Below are 18872 nucleotides of genomic sequence, written 5' to 3' on the forward strand. Positions count from 1 at the left end.
AAGGACATAATGTGTTTTATGGTATGGTATTATCTTTTGCCTAACAATTAGAATATATAACTTTACGGACTTAAAATTCAATACCTGTGATCTTGGTTGCCTCTTTGGTCTCAGCAGAAACACCAACACCATACTCATTCTCGCCTGTCACTCTGAAGAAGTAGACTCCTCCCTCCAGCACGTCCATCACCTTGTATGTCAGTCTGTTGCAAGTGTCAGTCAACCTGGTCCAGCCTTTTTGGCTGGCCTCACGGATATCAACAAGGTAGTTCTTGACTGGTCCTCCTCCTTCATTCTCAGGAGTGTCCCAGGTTACAGTAGCAGAGATCTTGGTCACGTCCTTGACCTCTACATGGGCAGGAGGTCCAGGGGAATCCAGGACTCTGACATTGAGTGTCAAGCAGGAGGTTCCAGCTACGCTGGACAAGGTGATGGTGTATTTGCCAGAGTCATTGCGAGTTGCTTTCTCTAAGGTGATGGAGGTGAAGGTGTCTGTGGTGTCAATGGCAGCACGAACTCTAAGGTCAATATCAGGCTTAGACCATGTAACACTGGGGATGGGTTTGCCTCTGAAGGGTACTGTCATAGTGAATGAGCTACCATCCTTCACAATGAGAGTCTTCCTCATCTCATTGCTGATGTCAAAGACTGGCTCCTCCTCTCTTTCTTTGGCGACCTGTTTATCTGATTCAGGACTGGGCTCACTGGCTCCAATCTTGTTAATGGACTTGATAACAAATACATATTCAGCCCCAGGTGTCAATCCCACCACTGTAAACTCTGTGTTCTTGGTATTCTGGACTCCAGTAATCCATTCATCATCTAAAGTATTCCTGTATTTGATTCTGTAACCAGTCACAGGTGATCCACCATCAAATAGTGGCTTATTCCATGACAAGGTGACTGTTGTCTTTGAAGAGTCGATGATCTTTGGCTTAGCAGGAGGTGAAGGCAGGAACAGTGGGTCTTCAGCCTTTGTAAGTGGGCAAGGAACGCTGGGAGCACTGAGGCCAGCAGAGTTCTCTGCAAACACTCGGTACTCATACTCACCGCCCCGACGAAGGTGTGAAGCTTTGACTCTGAGGTCATAAACAGGTTTCTTGTTGACACGGCACCAGCGAAGGCCAGTCTTCTCTCGCTTTTCAATGACATAGCCAGCGATACTGCTGCCACCATCAGAAACTGGTCTTTCCCAACAGATGGTCATTGCCTCACTGGTAATTGCGGTGACCTCTACATTAGTGGGAGCGGCAGACACAGTGAATGGATCCACGGCCTTTATTGGCTCACTCTCCAGGGCCTCACCTTCCCCATATTTGTTGACTCCCCTGACTCTTATGATGTACTCATTTCCTTTGAGCAGCTTGGTCACTTTACAGGTGGTTGCCTTCATGTCACCATAGACAATAGTCCAGGTGAGGCGACTGGTCTCACGTTTCTCAACAACGTAGTGCATGATTTCAGCTCCACCGTTCTCCTGAGGGGGGCCCCAATTTATGGTGCATTTCTCGCCTGTCAGGCCAGATACTGCCAGAGGTCCCGAGGCAGGTCCAGGTCTGTCCAGGACTTTACAGTTGATAGCCACAGACCGGGTTCCTGCTACATTGTGCAAGGTCAGGACATACTGGCCAGAGTCCCTCCTGATAGCATCTCTGACAATCAGTGTAGTTGTGAAATTGGTGGAGGTGATTTCACACCTGGCCTTCTCCTCAATCTCCTTTCCATCCTTAGACCATGATACAACTGGGAGTGGACGGCCCGTGATTTCAGCATCAATTCGAATGATCTCTCCAGCCTTAATGACAACCAGCTGTCTTAACTTATCTTCCAGGAAAATACCGGGAGGGTCAACATCATCCTTGACTGTGACAGGACCGGTGCTCTCTGAGGGAGCACTCAACAGCTCTGCCGAATTCTTAGTGATGACGTGGAAGTCATATTGGACATCTTCTGTAAGGCCTGTGACATCAAAGTAGGTGTCTTGCAGGTTGGTGAAGTTGCATTTTAGCCAGCGGCCATTGGGAAGTTCTTTACGCTCAACAATGTACCCAGTTATCTTTATTCCGCCATCATACTCTGGCTTCTCCCAGAAGAGGGAAACTGAGGTCCTGGTAATGTTGGTGACTCTAAGGTTACGTGGAGATTCACATGGATCCCTGGCTGCCACAGCATCACTGGCCTTAGTGCAAGGACCAATTCCAGCCATGTTCTGAGCATAGGCTCTAAACTGATACAGCAGGCCTTCTTCAATGCCTGTCATTTTAAACTGGTTCTCAGCCAGCAGACCTCTGTTGACCTTGGTCCACAGGATGCTGCTTTGGTCTTTGCATTCAATGTGATAACCAATTACAGGGCTGCCGCCATCACTGGCAGGTCTGCCCCATACCACGAGCATGCCATACTTGGTGGCATGGGACACATGGACATTGGTTGGAGGGCCAGGAGGCTCGAAGGGATACTGAGCAATAACGGGAGTAGAGTCAATGGCAGAACTCTTGCCGTAACGGTTCTCAGCTGCAATACGGAACTGATACTCTGTTCCTTGATTAAGACGAGACACCTTGATTGATGTCCTGGCTACTGTGGCTGAGACAATGTGCCATGAGGTCGTGGTAGTGTCTCTCTTCTCCACAACATAGTTGTTAATTTGGCATCCACCATCATAGGTTGGAGCATCCCAAGACAGAGCGATGAAGTCAGCGCTCACCTCATCCATCTTAATCTTGCTGGGTGGGCCAGGTTTGTCTAGGATTATAACGGATATTTCAGCTGTGTTGGTGCCAACTGAGTTTGTCAGAGTTATCACATACTTTCCTACATCCTCCTTGGTTGCATCCTTGATGACAATCTTGGATGAGGTCTTGGAAGTAAGAACATTAACCCTTGTTGTCTGCTTAAGCACTTGGCCGTCCTTCTTCCAGGACACTTCAGGATGAGGTCTGCCTCTGAAGGGAACATCAATCTTCAGGTCATCTCCTGCTTTTACACTGTATGTGTCGTACAACAGGTTGACGGTGGGCTTCATCGTGATGTCCTTTACAACCACAGGGTTAGCCAGAGACTTAGCATCACTCTTGCCCTTATCATTCACAGCAGTCACCCTGAAGGAATATTCCTCTCCAGTTGTCAGTCCACCAATAGTAGCTTCCAGTGCTTTGACTTCACTGCACACGGACCATTTGTCATCTCCCTTTGGCTGCATCTCAACAATAAAGTTTGTAATCTTGCTGCCTCCATCATGATCAGGTTTCTCCCAGGAAAGAGAGACTGTATGACGAGTTACGTCAACCAGGTCAATCTTCCCAGGGGGCAAAGGAGCCTCAGCCACCTTGACTTGATCCGTGGAGGCAGGCAGACCTACTCCGAGCTCATTCACAGCCAACACGCGGAAATAGTATCTGCCTCCCTCCTGCAGGTCGGAAATGAGGTAAGAGTTCCTCACACAGTTGGTGCAAACACTAGTGAAAGCCATTCTCTTCTGCTCTCTCTTCTCCACAATATAGTGTGATATCTTAGCCCCACCATCTATTGAAGGAGGCTCCCAGGAGAGGGAGACAGAAGTTCTCTTCACATCCTTAACCACCAGGTTGGTAGGAGCGCTGGGGGAGTCCAGAACTCTGACATTGACGAAGGCTGATTTAGAACCGCTGAGGTTCTCAAGGTTCAGTACATATTTGCCAGTGTCGAATCTATCGACATTCTCGATCACCAGCATTGTGTAAGAGCTTGTGACTTCAATCTGGGCACGCTCATTCAAAGTGCCATCGGCTTTTGACCATTTGACCTCTGGCTCTGGCTTTCCTCTGATTGTCACAAACAGACGCAAGGAAGCGCTGGCACGAACATTGACCATCTTCCTCAGGTCAGCATCTAGTTCAATTTCAGGAGCCTCCAGCTTCTCTGCAGCGATCACAGAACCAGGAAGGTCCACATGCTCTCCTACTCCCTCACAGTTAATGGCACAGATGCGGAAGTTGTACTCTGCATTCTCCTTCAGACACTTTACAGTGTAGTGAGTGACCTGAACACCAGTGGGTGGTGTGCAAGTGATCCATTCATCATCTGCTGCCTCCTTCCTTTCAACAACATATCCGCTTATCTGTGCTCCACCATCATAGATAGGCCTGGACCAGGACAGGGAAACCGTGGTGCTTGAATGGCCGGTGACTTTGGGGTTATTTGGAGATCCTGGTGGATAAATGGCATCACAGGCTTTGATGTATTCAGTTGGTGCACTAGGCTTTCCTACACCACCAGCATTTTCAGCTGAGATCCTGAATTCATAGGAGTGGCCCTCTGTGAGGCCAGCGCATCTGAATCTCAGGTCACTTAGTCTCTTCTTATTGCACTTAGTCCATCTGATGCCATCCATATCACGTTTTTCAAGGATATATCCTTCAATCTCAGCTCCTCCATTATGCTCTGGTCTCTCCCATGTAAGCACAATGGAGTCCCTAGTGATAGCGCTGGTCTCAAGGTAGCAGGGGGCACTGGGAGTGGTGAAGGGGTTACGAGCAATAACAGGCTCAGATTCCAAAGCATCACCAACACCATATTTATTCACAGCAGTGACTCTAAAGATGTATTCATTGCCGGGCAGCAGTTTTGTGATTTTGTAGCTGATGGCCTGGATCTTGGGCTCAATCACGGTCCATGACAAACGACTCGTCTCTCTCTTCTCAATAATGTAGTGTGAGATGCTGGCTCCACCATCATGTGAGGGATGGTTCCAGTGCAGATAACATTTTTCAGCTGTGACCCCTTTGACTTCAAGCGGGCCATCTGGAGCACCAGGTCTATCCAGAACTTTAACATTAACTGGGACCATCTTGATTCCTCCTACATTGACAAGTTTGAGGTAAAAGTGCCCACCATCCACCCTGATGCAATCCTTGACTGTCAGGATGGTACGTGTGAGAGTGGTCTTGACCTCCATTCTTGGTGTGGTTTGGTCAATCTCTTTTCCATCCTTTAACCAAATTACTTCAGGCAGAGGCTTGCCAGTATAATCAGCATCAATGACAAATGTCTCACCAGCACTAACAACAGTCATATCCTTGAATCTAGAATCCATGGTGGCATCTGGAGCCTCAATTTCATCTTTGGCAGTAATCTCTCCTGTGCTCTGAGAAGGACGGCTGGAAATTCCTGCAGCGTTCCTGGCAATGACTCTGTACTCATAAACACAGTCCTCAGTCAGGCCAGTGACTGTGTACTGGGTAGTAATGATGTTGGTGAAGCTGGCCTTCATCCAGCGGGTATCTGGGTGCTTCTTCCTCTCAATCACATAGCCAGTGATTGCACTGCCTCCATCATACTGTGGCCGTGTCCACTGAAGCGTCACAAGATTTCTGGTAATATTAATGGCCTCAGGAGTGCCTGGTGGGTCACAAGGGTCCCTGGCTACTGTGCTCTCAGAGACCTTGCTAGCTGGGCTGACTCCAGCAATGTTCTCAGCATAAACTCTAAATTCATACTCAATAGCTTCTTCCAGCTCTGAAGTCTTGAAATGTGTGTCTGGGATTAGAAGCTTGTTGAGTTTAGTCCACAAGAGGCTGTTCTTCTCCTTTCTCTCGAGGTGATAGCCTAGGACTGGGCTGCCTCCGTTGTTGGTGGGAGCTTTCCACTCAACAACCATGTTTTCCTTTGTTGCAGCAGAAACAGTTGGTGTTCCAGGTGCAGCAGGCTCACTGAATGGATACTGAGCAATAACATTGGAAGAGACAATGGCAGAACTCTTTCCATATCTATTCTCAGCAGACACTCTGAATTGATACTCAATTCCAGTCTTTAAATTGGTGACTTTGATGGTTGTTCTGGCAATAGTAGCAGACACAATCTGCCATGCTGTTGTGGTGGTATCTCTCTTCTCCACAATGTAGTTGTTGATCTGACAGCCTCCAGTATACTCTGGTGGCTCCCAGGAGAAGGTGACATAATTAGAGCTCACCTCCTCAATCTTCACAGGGCCTGTGGGTGGGCCAGGCTTTTCAAGAATGACGACAGTAATCTCCTCTGTAGCTGTTCCAATACTGCTGGTGGCTGTGATGGTGTATTTACCAGAATCTTCTCTATTTGCATCCTTGATGCACAGCTTAGTAGATGATAGTGTGCTGGCTACATTTAGTCTAGTTGTCTCCTTAAGAGCTTGTCCATCCTTCTTCCATTCAACCTGAGGAACAGGGCGCCCAATCACTGGAATCTCAATCTTCAGATCCTCACCATTCTGTACACTGTAAGCGTTGACTGTCATCTTGAATCCGGGCTTGATAGTTACATCTTTAGCAGTGACTGGTGCAGCCAGAGGCCTGGGGTCACTCTTTCCCTTTTCATTGAAAGCTGACACTCTAAAGAGGTACTCATGACCCGCACTTAGGCTTGTGACGGTGCCCTCACAAGTTTTGGTTGTGGCGGCCACCACCCATTCTTCTGAACCCACAGGCTGCATCTCAATGTAGTAGCCCATAATCCTGCTGCCTCCATCATGGTCTGGCTTCTCCCAGGAGAAGGAGGCAGAGGTTTTGGACACTTCAGTCAAAGTGATTTTACCGACTGATAGAGGAGGCTCAGAGGTCTTAACTGAGTCTTCTGTCTCAACTGGCTGTCCAACACCAAACTCATTCTCCGCTAGGATTCTGAAATAGTAGATTTGTCCCTCAGTGAGGCCGGTGATACGGTAGCTTGTCTTTGTGCACTTGTTGTCCACGTTAGAATAAACTATCCTGGTTGAGTCACGCTTTTCAACCAGGTAATTCTTGATTCTTGAACCTCCATCAATAAGAGGAGGCTCCCAGGTCAAAGTGACACTCTCCCTCTTAATGTCTTTTACTGTCAGATTCACAGGGGCCCCTGGAGTGTCCAGAACTTTAACAGAAACAAAGGCTGATTTGGTGCCAGCGCTATTTTCCAAGTTGAGGATGTATTTTCCAGCATCATATTTGTCACAGATGTTAATGGAGAGCTGTGAGTATTCTTCACCAGAGTCTATCTGAGCTTTAATGGGCAGTGCTCCATCCTCTTTGGCCCAGCTGATATCAGGAGTAGGATGGCCTTTGAATGGAATACAGATTCTCATTGAGCCTCCGGCACGAACAACTATTCCCTTCCTGAGCTCTGCATCCAGAATCATCTCTGGAGGATCAAGCTTATCCAATGGTTTCACGACTCCCTCGATCTCAGTGGGCTCACCAACACCCAGCTTGTTAATTGCACATATGCGCACCTTGTATTCCTGGTGCTCTATCAACCTAGTGATGGTAAACTTGGTAGCATTAACTCCAGAAGGTGGGGTGCATATGCTCCACTCCTCCTCATCAGCCTTAGTAATTTCCACAGCGTATCCTTGAATCTCACAACCACCATCATAGATAGGCCGGTGCCAGGCCAGACTGATGGTGTCTTTAGTCACATTGACCACATGGGCATTGGAGGGACAGCCCGGTTCAAAGGAAGGGTCACAGGCTTTGAGGTAGGATGTAGGTTGGCTTGGCTGACCCACTCCAGCTACATTCTCAGCAGATACCCTGAATTCATATTCATGGTCCTCAGTGAGTCCAGTTACTCTGAAACGTAAGTCTGTCACTCTGCGTTTGTTGCACTTGGTCCATCTCACTCCAGCTCTGTCTCTCTTCTCAACAATGTAACCACCAATCTCACTGCCTCCAGTTGTCTTAGGGCGGTTCCAGCAGACAGTCATGGAATCTCTGGTAATGTTAGTGATTTCAAGCTCCTGAGGTGAGCCAGGGGGAACGAATGGATTTCTCATGATAACTGGCACTGATTCAAGAGGCTCGCCCGTTCCGTATTTGTTGACAGCCATGACTCTGAAAATGTACTCATTGCCCTTCAACAGTTTGGTAACCTTGAACATTGTAGCTCCACAGTCACTGGAAACAACAGTCCATGCCAGGCGGCTGGTTTCTCTCTTCTCAATGATGTAGTGTGAAATGCTAGCTCCTCCATCGTGCTTGGGGGGCAACCATGACAGTGAGCACTTTTCCTCAGTGGCATTGCTGACGGTGAGAGGTCCCTCTGAGGGACCGGGTCTGTCCAGGACCTTCACACTGAATGGGACAGTCTTAGTTCCAGCTACATTAGTCAGAACCAGTGTGTACTGTCCACCATCCACTCTGATGGCCTCCTTCACAATGAGCAAAGCCTTAAAATCTGTGTTTTTGATCTCAGCTCTTGCTGAGTTTTCAACTTCAACATTTCCCTTGAACCACTGAGCTGTGGGGATGGGCTTTCCTTCCACACTGGCCTCCAGACTGAAAATCTCTCCAGCATTGATAATAATGGTCTGGTTGTACATAGGATCTGTCTCATACTTAGGCGGGTCAATTTCATCCATGGCTGTGATGGATCCTGTGCTCTCAGAGGGCTTGCTGACAGCACCAGCTGCATTCCTTGCAATTACTCTGAAATCATATTTACTGTTTTCTGTCAGACCAGTAACTGTGAATTCATGTTCAATGATGTTTGCAAAGCTGGCCTTCATCCACTTTCCCTCAGGAAGGTCACGTTTCTCCACTACATAGCCAGTAATTAAGCTTCCACCATCATACTCTGGAGCGGTCCACTTCAGCTTCACTGAGTGCCTGGTCACGATTACAGCCTCAGGACGGCCAGGAGGATAACATGGGTCACGGGCTACATAAACCTCAGAGACTTTGCTGCATTTTCCGATGCCAACGATATTCTCAGCATAGACTCTGTACTCATACTCAATGCCTTCCTCAAGAGGAGTAGATTTGAACCTGCAATCCTGGATGAGCATTTTGTTGATCTTGGTCCAGAGGATACTGTTCTTCTCCTTACGCTCCAGATGGTAGCCCAAAATGGCACTTCCTCCATCAGATGGGGGTTTGTGCCACTCAACCACCATATAGTCTTTAGAGTATGTAGACACAAATGGTGTTCCTGATGGGCCAGGCTCCTGGAACGGATACTGAGCCACAACAGGCGCTGAATCGATTGCATAACTCTTTCCATATTTGTTCTCAGCATAGATTCTGAACTGGTATTCAGTGCCTGTCTTCAGATTGCTCACTTTTAGCGTGGTCCTTGCCAGAGTGGCAGATAAGACCACCCAGTTGGTTGTTGTTGTGTCTCTCTTCTCAACCACATAGTTGGAGATTGGGCAACCACCTGTATATGTAGGAGGTTCCCAGTTAAGAGTCATACTCTCAGCACTGACATCCTCAAATTTGACAGGGCCTGTTGGTGGGCCTGGTTTGTCCAGGGTAATCACCTCAATAGTGGCATCCTTGGAACCCAGGGTATTCACAATATTGAGGCTGTACATGCCTCCATCCTCTTTGGTAGCATCTTTTATGGTGAGAGTGGTGTGACGTGCTGAGTCAGTGACATTGACTCTGGTGGTCTGCTTAAGGGCTGCTCCATCCTTGGTCCAAGTGATAGTTGGCTTTGGATGACCAGCAAATGGGACCTCAATCTTGAGGTCATACCCCACCTGGACACTGTAGGTGCTCATTTGGGGTCTAACAGAAGGCTCAATCACAAGGTCCTTAGTTACAACTGATTGAGCCAGTTGTCTGGGGTCACTTTTGCCCTTGTCATTTACAGCAAAAACTCTGAACTGGTACTCTTCTCCCTTGAGCAGATTTGCCACTACAGTCTCCAGTGCTTTCCCACTGGCGCACAGAGACCAAATTTCACTGTCCTTAGGTGCCAATTCAACTTCATAGTAACTGATCCTACTGCCGCCGTCATGTTCAGGCTTCTCCCAGGATAGAGTTACGGTGCTACAAGTGACATCAACAACTCTGACTTTACCAGGTGGCTGAGGCTTTTCAGATATCTTAACTGGTTCTATAGTTTTAATAGGGACACCCACACCATATTCATTCTCAGCTGAGACTCTGAAGAAGAAGATTCCACCCTCTGGAAGAGGCTCAACTTTCCATGACATCTTGTTGCAGGTGGTGATGGGAGAATAAACCTTCCTAGTGCTCTCACGCTTCTCAACAATATAATGCTTAATCTTTGAGCCACCATCTAGATGTGGAGGCTCCCATGTGAGAGTGACGGAATTTTTGGTAATCTCTTTCACCAAGAAGTTAGCTGGTGGACCAGGTGAATCCAAGACTCTGACACTGATGAAGACTGACTTCACTCCGCTGGCATTCTCTGCAGTCAGGGTGTACTTGCCAGTGTCAAATCTGTCGACATTCTCAATGACAAGTGAAGCATAGCTGCTTGTATTGTCAATCAGGGCAGTTTCCTTAATCTCGCCCTCAGCCTTCCCCCATTTCACCTCAGGAGCTGGGCGACCTCTCACAGGAACAAACAGCCTGAGAGTACTTGCTGATCTAATGTTGATCATCTTTCTCATGTCAGTATCCAAGTCAAGATCAGGGGCCTCAAGCTTTTCCTCCAGCAGAATTTTTCCTGGAATATCAGCATGCTCTCCAACACCAATTTTGTTGATGGCACACACTCTGAATTGATATTCGTGCTTCTCCAGAAGCTTTTTCACTGTAAACTTGGTGTCTGTGATTCCAGTTGGAGGAGTGCACATAAACCACTCATCAGTTGCTACATCGCAGGCCTCAACAATGTAAGCCTGAACCTCACAGCCACCATCATAGATGGGTTTGCTCCATGTCAGGGAAACAGTGGACCGAGATGTGTCCACCACCTTGGGGTTGTTTGGTGGGCCTGCTTTGAAGATTGGATCCAATGCTTTGTAGTACACGGTTGGTGCACTAGGTGCGCCAACCCCTGCAGCATTTTCAGCAGCAACTCTGAATTCATAGCTGTGGTTTTCTAGGAGCCCTGTCACTCTGAAGCGCAGCTCACTCACTGTGCGCTTGTTGCACCTGGTCCATCTCACACCATCCTTGTCACGTTTCTCAACAATGTATCCCTGAATAGGGCTGCCACCATCATTAGTTGGTCTATCCCAGGTCACCACCATTGATTCTTTGGTGATTGTGGAGACTTCTACATCTGTTGGTGAGTTGGCAGTGACAAATTGATTTTTGGCAATCATCGCCTCAGATTCCAGATGCTCACCAACTCCGTATTTGTTGACTGGAATCACTCTGAAGATGTACTCATTACCAGGAAGAAGTTTTGTGATCTTCAGGCTCAGTGTCTGAACCTTTTGTTCAACTACAGTCCAAACCAGTCGGCTGGTTTCCCTCCTCTCAACAATGTAATGGGAAACATCGCTACCTCCATCTTGCAGGGGAGATTTCCAGGCAATGGAGCATTTCTCACTGGTGACCCCATAGATGGAGATAGGGCCCTCGGGTGGACCTGGTCTGTCCAGGACTTTGACATTAATGTTAACTGATTTCTCTCCCCCAACATTTTTTACCAGCAAAGTGTACTGACCTCCATCAACACGGATAGCTTCTCTAACCACTATGCAAGCTGTGAAGTCTGTGTTCTTGATCTCTAGGCGTGCTGCTTCAGGAATCTCTTGGCCTTCTTTCAGCCAGTGTACAGTGGGCACAGGCTTACCAGAGATACCAGCATCAAGCCTGAATGTCTCTCCAGCATTTACCACCACATTCTGGGAGTACTTAGCGTCTAAGTCAATCTTGGGTGGATCCACCTCATCTTTAGCAGTGATGGCTCCAGTAGAATCAGAGGGCTGGCTGGAGACACCTGCTGAATTCCTGGCGATGACACGGAACTCATAAATTTGATCTTCAGTAAGTCCTGTGACAACAAATTCAGTCTCAATGACGTTGGCGAAACTAGCTTTCATCCAGCGGCCGGCTCCTTCCTTCTTCTCAACCACATAGCCTGTGATCTTGATGCCGCCATCATAGCCAGGTTTGGTCCATCTGAGTGTCACTTGGTTTCTTGTCACAATGACAGCCTCTGGTTTTCCTGGTCTGTCACAAGGATCTCTGGCCACTTGCATTTCACTCAGTTTGCTGGCTTTGCTGAGGCCAACAATGTTCTCGGCATAGATTCTGAACTCATATTCAATACCCTCCTCAAGACCAACCACCTTAAATCTGTTCTCTGGGATTAGTTGTTTGTTCTGTTTCACCCACAGTATACTGTTTCTCTCCTTGAGATCTAAGTGGTAGCCCAGAATTTTGCTCCCACCATCATTGCTGGGTGTATCCCATACAACCACCATGCTCTCCTTGGTTGCTGACTGGACCACAACAGAACGTGGTGAGCCGGGCACTTCAAATGGATACTGAGCAACAATAGTTTCAGAGAGCAGGACAGAGGACTTGCCATATCTATTCTCTGCAGCAATCCTAAACTGGTACTCAATTCCAGTCTTCAGACGGGCTGCCTTGATAGTGGTTCTGGCCACAGTAGCTGACACAATCTGCCAGTTAGTGGTAGATGTGTCTCTCTTCTCAACAATGTAATTGCTGATGGCACATCCACCGTCATACTCTGGTGGGTTCCAGGACAACACCACGCTGTCAGCAGTGACCTCATCCAGCTTAATTGGGCCAGTTGGAGGAACAGGCTTATCCAGAACAATGACACTGAGGTCTGTAGATGCTTCTCCAACTGTGTTGGTCAGTTTGATGGTGTATGTACCCACATCATCTCTGCAAGCCTCCTTAATAACCAGGTGAAGGTTTTTGTCTGTGGCTTCAGCATTAACTCTTGTTGTCTCCTTGAGAACAATGCCATCTTTGAGCCAAGTTGCTGTAGCCTTTGGACAGGCAGCATATGGCACATCTATCTTCAGATCATCTCCTGCTAGCACACTGAATGTGCTGAAAATCAGTTTGAAGGTTGGTGAGATGACTAGGTCTTTAGCCACCACAGGCAAACTAAGAGCACGTGGATCACTAACTCCCTTTTCATTGGCGGCTGAGATACGGAACATGTACTCCTCTCCCTGTGTAAGGCCAGTTACAAGAGCCGCATTGGTCTTTACCACCATGACCTGGATCCACTTCTCACTGCCTTTACCCTGCATCTCAACAATATAGCCTGTGATTCTGCTGCCACCATCATAGTCAGGCTTTTCCCAGGTTAGTGCGACACTGGAGCTGGTAACTTCAAGAAGGGACACTTTACCTGGTGGTAGAGGCTTCTCTGACACTTTAATTGATTCAGGAGTCTCTACTGGGAGACCAATGCCATATTCATTCTCAGCAAGAATTCTAAAGCAGTACATCTTTCCTTCCTCCAGGTCTCCAACTTTCCAACTGGACTTATGGCAGCTGGCACAGACTGTTGTGTAGGCCTTTCTGGTTGACTCTCGCTTCTCCACAATGTAGTTGCGGACTCTGGAGCCACCATCAATGAGAGGTGCATCCCAAACGAGGGAAACTGAATCTCTGGTGATCTCCTTGACAAACAGATTCTGAGGGGCTCCAGGAGTATCAAGCACCCGGACATTAATAAAGGCTGTTTTGCTTCCTGAGGAATTTTCCACCGTCACCATGTATTTACCTGCATCAAACCTGTCAACGTTGTCTACCTGAAGAGTGGTGAATGATGAGGTGATTTCAATGTTAGCTCTGTCCAGGGATTCTCCATGCTCTCTTGACCATTTAACTTCAGGTACTGGTCTGCCCTTGATAGGAACAAAGAGTCTCAGTGTGCTACAGGCTCTGAGGCTGACCACCTTACGCAGCTCTGCTCCAAGTTCAATTTCTGGGGGAAGCTGTCTGTCTTCAGCCTTGGGTGTTCCAGGAACAGCAGCGGGTTCTCCCACTCCCTCACAATTAGTGGCACAGATGTTAATTTTGTACTCTTGGTTTTCCTTCAAGTTGGTAATAGTGAAGGAAGTGGCTGTCCATCCCTTCTTGGGAGTGTGTATTGTCCACTCATCCTCCTCAGGAAGGCAGGTCTCCACAATGTAACCAGTGATTTCAGAACCACCATCGTAGACAGGCTTGTTCCAGGCAAGGGTGATGGAAGACTTGGTTGTGTCCAGCACTCTTGGATTCCCTGGTGGTCCAGGCTGGAAGATGGTGTCTACAGCTTTGTAGAATGGACTGGAAAGACTAGGTTGGCTTAGACCAGCATTATTCTCGGCATAAATTCTGAATTCATATTCATGTCCTGGTGTGAGGCCAGAGGCCTTGAAGCGCAGGTCAGTTACAGTCCTCTTGTTGCATTTCACCCAGCGCAGGCCAGTCTTATCCCTTTTCTCAATTATGTAGGTGTTTAATCTGCTGCCTCCATCATGTTCAGGGCGCTCCCAGCAGACGATCATGGAGTCCTTGGTAATGGTGGTGACTTCAGGCTGCTGTGGTGGGTCACTGGGGACATACGGGTTGGCACAGATGACAGGTTCCGACTCCAGAGGCTCACCCACCCCATACTTGTTAACAGCCATGACTCTGAAGATGTATTCATTGCCCTTCAGAAGCTTGGTGACTTTGAACCTGTTTGCCTGAAGGTCTGTGGCCACGTTTGTCCATGCCAATCTACTGGTCTCTCGCTTCTGAATGATAAAGTACTCGATCTTGGCACCGCCATCATGTGTTGGATGTAGCCAGTTAAGGACACATTTCTCAGCAGCGACATCAGTAACACTGAGGGAGTCTGGTGGCCCAGGTCTGTCGAGCACCTTGACATTGAAGTTGAACTTGGCAAAGCCACCGGGATTGCTGGCGGTGAGTGTAAAAGCACCTCCGTCCCTCCTCAGGGAGTCTTTGTTCATTAGAGTTGTGTGGAAGTCGGTTGACTTTATCTCTAGCTTGGCTGTATCCTCAAGCTCCTTTCCTTCCTTGGTCCATACCAGAGATGGGATTGGCCTGCCAGTCACATTGGCCTCCAGCTTGAACAACTCTCCTGCCATGACAACAACATTGCTGCTATACGATACATCAACATCAAGCCTGGGCTCTTCAATGTCATCTCTGCATGTGATTGCCTCTGATGACTGGGATGGAGCACTGACAGCACCAGCTGAGTTTCTAGCAAACACACGGAATTCATAAGTTGCATCTTCGATCAGACCACTGACTGTGTAGATGGTTTCTAGGATGTTGTTAAAGTTGGCTTTAAGCCAGCGTCCATTGGGCATCTCTCTCCTCTCTACTGTGTATCCAGTGATGGAAAATCCACCATCTCCCTCCGGTTTGGTCCACGAAACTGTCACCTCATGTCTCGTGATATTCAGTGCCACAGGTCTGCCTGGTTGGTCAACTGGGTCCAGAGCATACATAGTCTCAGAGGGTTTGCTTGGTTTGCTGAGACCAGCCATGTTTTCAGCAGTAACACGGTGTTCATACCCGATTCCATCAACAAGGCCTGTTGATTTGAAGATATTTCCAACAACAATTGCTTTGCTGACTCTCTGCCACAGAATGCTGTTTTTCTCTTTTCTGTCCACGTGATAGCCAAGGATGACACTACCACCATCAGAGGAAGGCTCATTCCAGCTCAGAGTCTGAGCATCCTTGTTGAAAGATGTGAACACAGGAGCGCCTGGCTGGCTCGGCACATCAAATGGATACGCAGCCACCACTGGTTCAGAGATAATGCATGGTCCAATGCCATATCTGTTCTGGGCCTTGACACGGAATTGATATTGGGTTCCAGTGTTGAGTCGGGCTGCCTTGAATGTGGTGCGGATCACTGTAGCTGCCAACTCCATCCAGGAAGTACCGATAGTCTCCCGCATCTCAACAATATAGTTGTTGATGGGAACGCCTCCATCATTCTCTGGTGCCTCCCAAGACATGAGAACATAATCACATGAAACCTCGTCCAGCTTTATAGGACCAGTGGGAGGACCTGGGATGTCGTGGACCAGGACTGTGATCGTCTCAGTCACTGTACCCAGCATGTTCCTTCCAGTCATGGAATACTGGCCTCCATCTTTCCTCTTGACCTCACTAATGTTGAGGATAGTTGACGTTGGTGTGGTTTCAATGTTCATTCTTTGTGTCTCCTTGAGCCCTATGTCTCCCTTCTTCCAGGAAACCACAGGTCTGGGTTTACCGAGCACTGGAATCTCCACCTTGATGCGATCCCCTGCTTTGGCGATTACCGTCATCTGGTAGACTCCACGCAGGTCAAAGGAAGGCGCGGATAACTGCTCTTTGATAATAGCAGGTCTGCTCTCACGTGGGTCACTCCTGCCTGATACATTGACAGCCATTATGCGGAAGGTATATTCTGCACCCTCAATCAGATCTGTGACAGTGTAGTCCAGAGCCTTCAAGGTGTCCACATGGACCCACTGGTCAGTGTCCTTCTTCTGGGCCTCAATTACATATCCAGTAATCAAGCTGCCACCATCATGAAGCGGCTTGGTCCATGCCAGACTAGCACTGTCATCTGACACATCTGTAACATACAAGTTCTCTGGTGCTGAGGGGGCCTCAGACACCCTGATTGGCTCTGGGGATTCAGCAGGCTCACCTACGCCCAGGTCATTCTCAGCAGAGATACGGAAGTAGTAGTAAGCTCCCTCCTCAAGGTCTGTAAACTTGAAGGAGCACTTCTGCCATGTAGTGCTAATTACTGTGTAGGCCTTCTTGGTGGCCTCCCTCTTCTCAATAACATAGTTGCAAATCTTAGAACCACCATCGATTATAGGGATTTCCCACTGGAGAGTGACGCTGTTCTTGGTGATCTGTCTGGGCTTGACGTTGACTGGTGGTCCTGGTGTGTCCAAAACCTTCACATTAACAAAGCCGGTCTTCTTCCCAGCAACATTCTCGAGACACAGGTTGTACTTTCCAGCATCGTATCTGGTGCAGTCAGGAATAACCAGCAGAGTGTAGGACTCTGTGGTGTCAATGTGTGCGCGTCTTTTCAGGTTGGTATCATCTTTGCTCCAGGTTACTTCAGGAACTGGACGACCCCTGATGGGAACAAACATACGAATTGAAGCACGGCATCTGACCACCAGGGTTTTCCTGAGTTCAGCATCCAGCTCAAAGTCTGGCAGCATCTCCTGGTCCACCAGTTCAATCACTTTCTCAACCTCTGCAGGCTCACCAACTCCCTCGGAGTTTACAGCAGTGACTCTGAAGTGGTATTTGCCTCCTTTTTGAAGTTTACCAATGACATATTCAGTAACTTTCAATGGATACTGTGTCTCCACCTCCCAGTCATCATGCCCTTCCTTTTTGTACTCAACAATATATCCTTCTACTTCAAGACCACCATCGTAGTGGGGTCGGCCCCAGGCGAAGGAAGCTGTGGTTTTTGTGGTGTCTGAAATTCTGGCGTTGGATGGAGGACCAGGTGGATCTAATAAACAGGAAAAACATTTAGGAATTAAAATGCGGGTGCTTGATGTGTATTTTCTGACTTTTCTGCACATGCAACTCTCCTATCTTAAAATAGGATCCAGAATAAAGTGATGAGTCTAGTTTTACTTACATACAATGTCCTTGGTCATCACAGGTTGTGATGGCTCACTTGGCTCCCCAAATCCAGCCTTGTTCTCAGCAGTGACTCTGAACTCATACTCTACTCCCTCAGTGAGGCCTTGCACCTTAAAGCGCAGGTCAGGGACCGACCTCTTACTGGCTCTCACCCATCTCATTCCTCTTCTCTCTTTCCTCTCTACACAATATCCTCTGATGTCACTTCCTCCGTCCTGTGCTGGTCTTCTCCATGAAATGGTGACAGCGTTCCTACTGACGTTATCAACCTCTGGGACTGAAGGTGGGCCTGGTGGGCCTGGAGAAACAAAGAATGAAAGAACGTTTGAGTCAGTTATGCCATGGTCTATGAAAACCTTCTCCTTGAAAGGATTTTTTTAAATCTGATGGTTAATTGAATTTTAAATATCATACAATTATAATCATATGTAAACCACAAAAACTTACGGTAACTGTCAACCATTTTTATTGGATCAGACTGGCTCGAGTCTCCAATGCCATGCTGGTTCACAGCAAACACTCTAAAGATGTACTCGTTGCCCTTGATCAGCTTGCCGGCGACATGTCTGCAGTCCATGATGTCTTCAGCTACCTTGGTCCACTGCAGGCGGCTGGTCTCTCTCTTCTCAAGAATGTAAGACTTGATGGCGAAGCCTCCATCCTCCTCTGGTGGAAGCCAGGTCAGAGTACACTTCTCAGCTGAAATGTTACTGGCTTCGATGGGGCCCGGTGGTCCAGGCACATCCAGGACCTTCACCTTTACATGTTCTTCCTTAATGCCAAAGGGGTTGCTGGCGGTGATGGTGTACTCTCCCGTGTTCTTCCTGCTTGCGTACTTGATAGCCAGAGTGGAGGAGGTGGGGGTGCTGGTGATGGTGATGATGTCAGAGCTCTTCAACTCACGTCCTCCCTTCGACCAGACAGCAGTGGGTGGAGGTTTGCCCAAAATCTTGGAGGCTGAGATCAGGATGGTGTCTCCTGCCTTGACTGATACACCGTCCTTGATGTCTGGGTCGATAGTGATGCTCGGGGGCTCTGCAGAGAAGACAAAAGAAAGTTGCATTTTAATTTAATTTAGTTGCACTCATCCTCATTTTTAACTGCTGATCTACCCAAATTGGTTGACTACTCAGCTTACCATACTCATCCTTGCAGGTCAGAAGCTCAGTCGGCTCTGAGGGAACACTGATAGCCCCGGCAGAATTCTTAGCCCTGATTCTGAACTGATACTGAGCTCCCTCTGTCAGGTCAGGGACGGTGAAGGCACAGCCCTGGATGTTGACATGATGGGCCTTCATCCAGGCCTTGCCACCAGCCTCCAGCTTCTCCACCATGTAGCCTGTCAGCTTGTGGCCGCCGTCGTATTTGGGACTGGTCCACATCAGAGTGACCGTGGTCCTGGTGACATTGATCACGTCAGGCTTGCCGGGAGGATCTAACAGAACAAAGAGTAAATCCGTTAAAACGTACAGAAAAAAATCAAATATATTAGCATTGTAAGAAAAACTGGAGAGTTATCGAAGAAGAATTTTAGTTTTCACATTTGGAAAAATAAAA

General features: G+C 48.0%; 1 protein-coding gene across 1 annotated transcript in view; it reads right to left on the reverse strand.

The window, feature by feature from the left end:
* Positions 1 to 18872, reverse strand: part of ttn.2 (titin, tandem duplicate 2) — a 202061-nt gene that overhangs the window by 28975 nt on the left and 154214 nt on the right. Inside the window, exons 207-210 of the mRNA XM_079170044.1 lie at positions 18454 to 18750; positions 17763 to 18350; positions 17311 to 17613; positions 85 to 17178 (exon numbers count right to left, since the gene is read on the reverse strand). Of these exons, the coding sequence (XP_079026170.1) occupies positions 85 to 17178; positions 17311 to 17613; positions 17763 to 18350; positions 18454 to 18750 (18282 nt within the window). The remainder of the gene's footprint in view (positions 1 to 84; positions 17179 to 17310; positions 17614 to 17762; positions 18351 to 18453; positions 18751 to 18872) is intronic.

Source organism: Pholis gunnellus, assembly GCF_910591455.1.
Source record: "Pholis gunnellus genome assembly, chromosome: 12".
NCBI classification, from domain to species: Eukaryota; Metazoa; Chordata; class Actinopteri; order Perciformes; family Pholidae; genus Pholis; species Pholis gunnellus.